The 531-nt window shown below is 55.4% G+C and overlaps 1 protein-coding gene across 1 annotated transcript; it reads right to left on the bottom strand.

Moving 5' to 3' along the window:
- Nucleotides 1–111: 111 nt before the first annotated feature.
- Nucleotides 112–258, bottom strand: PPTG_24122 (hypothetical protein; the record flags this gene model as incomplete). The annotated part of the gene is made up of 1 exon (XM_008915326.1): nt 112–258. The coding sequence occupies one exon, from the start codon at nt 256–258 to the stop codon at nt 112–114; it is 147 nt and encodes a 48-aa protein (XP_008913574.1).
- Between the last annotated feature and the right edge of the window lie 273 nt (nt 259–531).

Below are 531 nucleotides of genomic sequence, written 5' to 3'. Positions count from 1 at the left end.
TATCGGTAAACAAACGGTCGTATTGTTCTGTAGAATCCATCCCCTTGGTACTCTCCTCGTCATCCTCGGCGTTCTGAGCGACGGGTTCCAACCGCCCTGTGCCCATTTTTCCTATGATCGCCGAGAACTGATTAACCCTGGTTTCCGCTGCGTCTTCTGGCGTCGATTCCAACGCACCCTTGCTTCGCTCGAAGCAGACGGTCTCTTCCACCGTCTTCTCTCGTCCCTCAAATTCCCCCTGGGGCTTCGACGCGGCATCTGAGCGTTCCGTTGTTCCTCTAGTGGCGTCCTGTACCCGTCTTGGACTTTCCGTTGTCGTTGTTTCCCAGTCTTGGGTCACGTCGTGGCGTTCCGTTTCCTCCGCCGTTCCCAATCTTCCTCGTTCGGGCCTCTTTGTAGAGCCCGTAATCTCCTCGTATCGTTCTGAGCCAGCCCGTTCCGTTGGACTGCCCTTGTCGTTCATTCCAGTTTCAATATCCACAGTTTCCGTCCTTACGCTCGCGACAGGAACGCCACGAGCGCCTTCATAAT

This window comes from Phytophthora parasitica (genome assembly GCF_000247585.1).
Source record: "Phytophthora parasitica INRA-310 unplaced genomic scaffold supercont2.70, whole genome shotgun sequence".
In the NCBI taxonomy this organism is placed as follows: domain Eukaryota; phylum Oomycota; class Peronosporomycetes; order Peronosporales; family Peronosporaceae; genus Phytophthora; species Phytophthora nicotianae.
The sequence above is the reverse complement of the archived record's forward strand: the minus strand, read 5'-3'. Positions and strand labels throughout refer to the sequence as shown.